At 36.6% G+C, this 3,670-nt stretch overlaps 1 protein-coding gene across 1 annotated transcript; it reads left to right on the forward strand.

The window, feature by feature from the left end:
- The first annotated feature begins 425 nt into the window (after window positions 1-425).
- LOC126092767 (piggyBac transposable element-derived protein 3-like) lies at window positions 426-3,068 on the forward strand. The gene is made up of 4 exons (XM_049908495.1): window positions 426-453; window positions 911-1,118; window positions 1,201-1,488; window positions 2,201-3,068. The coding sequence occupies exons 1-4, from the start codon at window positions 426-428 to the stop codon at window positions 3,066-3,068; spliced, it is 1,392 nt and encodes a 463-aa protein (XP_049764452.1).
- The last annotated feature ends 602 nt before the right edge of the window (window positions 3,069-3,670 follow it).

Here is a 3,670-nt window from a genome sequence, read left to right on the forward strand (position 1 = left end):
TGGAGCCAACTGTCTTCAGTGTGATTTTCGTAAATATATTTACAGATATATTGTACAATGTGGTGACGACAATCAGTTTGATGCCTGTTGTTTACGCTGTTTTTCTATTCTGTTCTTTGGAAAATAATTTTTGGAACACATCCGAACAAGCCAAAGTTTCTCTAATTTCAGTATAGATGGAAATGTATAAGTTGATGTGGTAAAAATAATGTCAATAGCCACTTGCGACGTATCCTCTTCAGTCCCGACGTACACATATCTGCACATCAGGTTTTTGTAGTGTCATCCTGCCAAATGAGGTTTTCCGGAATTGAGACCTGATGTGCACGACTGTGCACATCATTCGGTTTCTGTTTCTGCCGCTAGGTCGTGCGCAAGTCAGTTTTGGCGGGTTTTCTTGCATCCTGAAACTTCCGATCTGAAGGATGGCGTCATCTGCGACACGCGACAAAGGTAAATTCAGTTTCAATAATCCTTTTTGAATTGTGTTACTGTTTTTATCGTGTATTTCTCCAAACAAGACATCAAGAAAGTGATATGTGTATGCAATGAAAACGATACTTTCGTAGTTTTACAAACATCATTTGAAGTACACATTTGTGTACATTAGGTCTTAGCTCACAGGATGTAGTGGTATTAACGCTAAGACCGATGTCATTGTAAAATCGTAATTTAAAACGTAATCTAAATTAAAGTCGAAAGTTTAGCTACTAATACTCTAGGATAGCATCTAAGTTATTGTGGTTGTTGTGGTGTAATGGGTAACGTGTTGGATTCGGTACACATAGGTCCTGGATTCTAATTCTGGTGAAAACTCAAAGATTTTTAATTTTGTTATTAGGTTCAGTTTCATTTCTTTATTCCATTACATCAACAGTTACTTTCACTTTATTTCATTTTCGCTTCTCAGCGCTAACAGACAATGAAATTATAAAACTGCTCGAGACGAGTGACTTGAGTTCCTTGTCAGACGAAGATGATCCTGTTGATGAACCTCCAACTCCACCTGAAGGAATTGGTGTGCTTGAAGTTGAAGGATGCAATGTGGATGTTACTCCTGAGGCACCAGCATCAGCTTCATCTTCCCACTGTCGTCCACTAAGATGGAGGCAATCTAAGTAAGCAATACATTGGTGTAATTGTGTGTGTCATCTGACACGGTTTAGATCAGTATTTTTCAGTGGTACTATTTGTTTGCAGGATGTGTAATCGACAGACTTCTGACGACAACTTTGAAGAACAGATTGATGGTGAACTGAGAAACCCTTCAAAGTTTTTCTTCGAGTACTTCGATAAAAATTTCTGGAAAAATGTTGCAGGCCAAACTAATTTATATCATTGCCAAAAGAACTCAAAAAGTCTGGATACAAATACTAATGAAATTTTGTCCCTTGTCGGAATTGAGATATTGATGGGTACATTGAAATTGCCCCAAGCAAGACTTTACTGGAATATTGTAAGAGGTATGCGCTGCCTCCGATATGCAAGGTATAAGAGAATCGCTGACCAGAGAGCAGTGTTGATGGAGTACGAACTGTGTAGCTGTAGCAGTAAATTGTTACTTGTCGCTAGGCTGCGGTTGTCTGCAGTCTGCTCTGGTCGGGAGTTTGGAGCCTGAGTATTATTGTGTAAGGTAAAAAGCAGCCTCGCGCATAGCTAGCAATGTATCTGAACTGTCATCCAAATGTTTTACAAATGTCCTAATAATAATTTTTTTAATATAAAATAATTTTTTTACAAGCATTCATTTCAATTTAAAGAATTCAATAATTTCTCCAATCCATGATCACTCCGATTGTTGCAAAAGAAAAATCAGTTTGCTTCCTTTCATAAATCACAAATGTATAGGCCATCATTGCACAGCACTGTGCCGAAAAAAAATTTTTAGGTAAGAGCAGATATATTCGCCGGTTTATTGAGGTAAGAATTTTTGCTTTTTTATTCAGAATGATCTTACAGGGCCATGACGCAGCACTGCTGTCGTCCAAAAATTTACCAGGTTACTGAATTTTTTTTTTATTATTACGAGGCTTAGGAATTTTTCTGGTTCGAGGTTACATTAAATGAGAAAAGAATTTTGTGGGTACATTAAATGTGAATGCATTTCTGTATGGAGATTATAAATGGGAACCAATTTTGTTCTGAGGCTACACTAAATTAGAATCACATTCATTATTCAGATTTTAAATTTATTAAATAGTTTCGTGTGGGGAGGTTACAATATGCAGCTGGATATTCCACTTGTATCATCAAACATAACAAGAGATAGATACTACAAATTACGAAATAATCTGCATTTTGTAAATAATTTGGAAGATCATGACGTAAATGACAAACTTTGGAAGGTTAGACCTTTAATTGATGCTTTTAGAAATAAATGTATTAGCTTACCCAGGTCTCAACACCTTCCTGTGGATGAACAGATGATTCCATTCACAGGGAAGTGTAAGATGCGAACATATGTACCTTCCAAGCTTAATCCACTTGGCCTCAAAAATTTTATTTTAGCGTCATCAGATGGACTTGTCCTTGATTTTCCTATATACACTGGCAAAGGAACAATTCCTGGCAGCGATCAAAAAGAACATGGACTGGGAGCAGGTATACTCAAACTACTGGCTAGAACTATACCCAATGATTACAATCATGTAATTTACAGTGACAGATTTTTCACCAGTTCAAAATCTATTCAGCTTTTACCAGACCAGAATATATTTCAGACAGGAACTGTGATGGCCAATAGAATAAAAGAAGTAGCTTCTAAGTTCAAGAGAGATCAGGAGCTGCAACAGGGGCAATGGAATGAGTACGTAAGGGAGGACCAGGAAATTTGTGCCCTCAAATGGAAAGACAATAAATCCGTCACTTTTTTATCCTCATGCATAGGGAGCGAACCAGAGGGTACCTGCAAACGATGGTGTAATACAGAAAAAGCAAAGGTTAGTGTTAAACAACCAGCCATCATCAAAAGCTATAATCGCAATATGGGTGGCATTGATCTTTGTGACAGATACATGGCATACTATAGGTCAAACATCGACATCAGATGCAACAAAAAATGCAACTGAAACATTTTTCCATTCTTTGTTTATCTTTGGGACTGAAGAGGGTACAGTCAAATAAGTTTAAAATCAGTTCTTACAAGATGGAAATTGTTCCGAAATTCCATACATTTTATTTGAGAACTCTATTTAATTACTTGTGAATCACTTTCTTTTAAGTGAATGTTGAGACTTCTGAGTAATAAAGAGCAAAAATGTGGTGTTCACAAGTATCACTGTTTTCAAACATTTTAGACAAAACAACGAACAATAACACTGATATCTGATTACAATTAATCTGAGTACAATTATCTAAGTAGTATCAGATTACAGTCTTACTCATTGACCACCAAGAATTAAGAGATAGTAATAGTCTCTGATGGGTTACAGTTCTCTAACCTACATCATTAGTTGAAACGCATAACACTGATCATTTCATAGTACTGTGACTGCGCGTTATAATCTGTTTGTTCGAAATTCAAATATTACTGCTAGTAAGCTCTATGTGTACACTTTTTCGCTATTCTGGATTCTCCACCGTGGAAATTAGTTTACGTTACGCTTTAGTAAATTGGGAGATCCGCAATTTGGTTTCTGGAAAGGCAGTTTTTTATTTTCGTCTGACCAAA

This window comes from Schistocerca cancellata, chromosome 7 (assembly GCF_023864275.1).
Source record: "Schistocerca cancellata isolate TAMUIC-IGC-003103 chromosome 7, iqSchCanc2.1, whole genome shotgun sequence".
Taxonomy (NCBI): Eukaryota; Metazoa; Arthropoda; class Insecta; order Orthoptera; family Acrididae; genus Schistocerca; species Schistocerca cancellata.

What these genes read in the sequence shown, in the direction of transcription:
- LOC126092767 (XM_049908495.1), top strand. Translation starts at nt 426, where the DNA reads ATGGCGTCATCTGCGACACGCGACAAAG. An exon ending in ATCTGCGACACGCGACAAAG is followed by an intron (nt 454 to 910) that starts GTAAATTCAGTT and finishes TTCGCTTCTCAG; the next exon opens with CGCTAACAGACAATGAAATT. An exon ending in CGCTGCCTCCGATATGCAAG is followed by an intron (nt 1,489 to 2,200) that starts GTATAAGAGAAT and finishes TTTATTAAATAG; the next exon opens with TTTCGTGTGGGGAGGTTACA.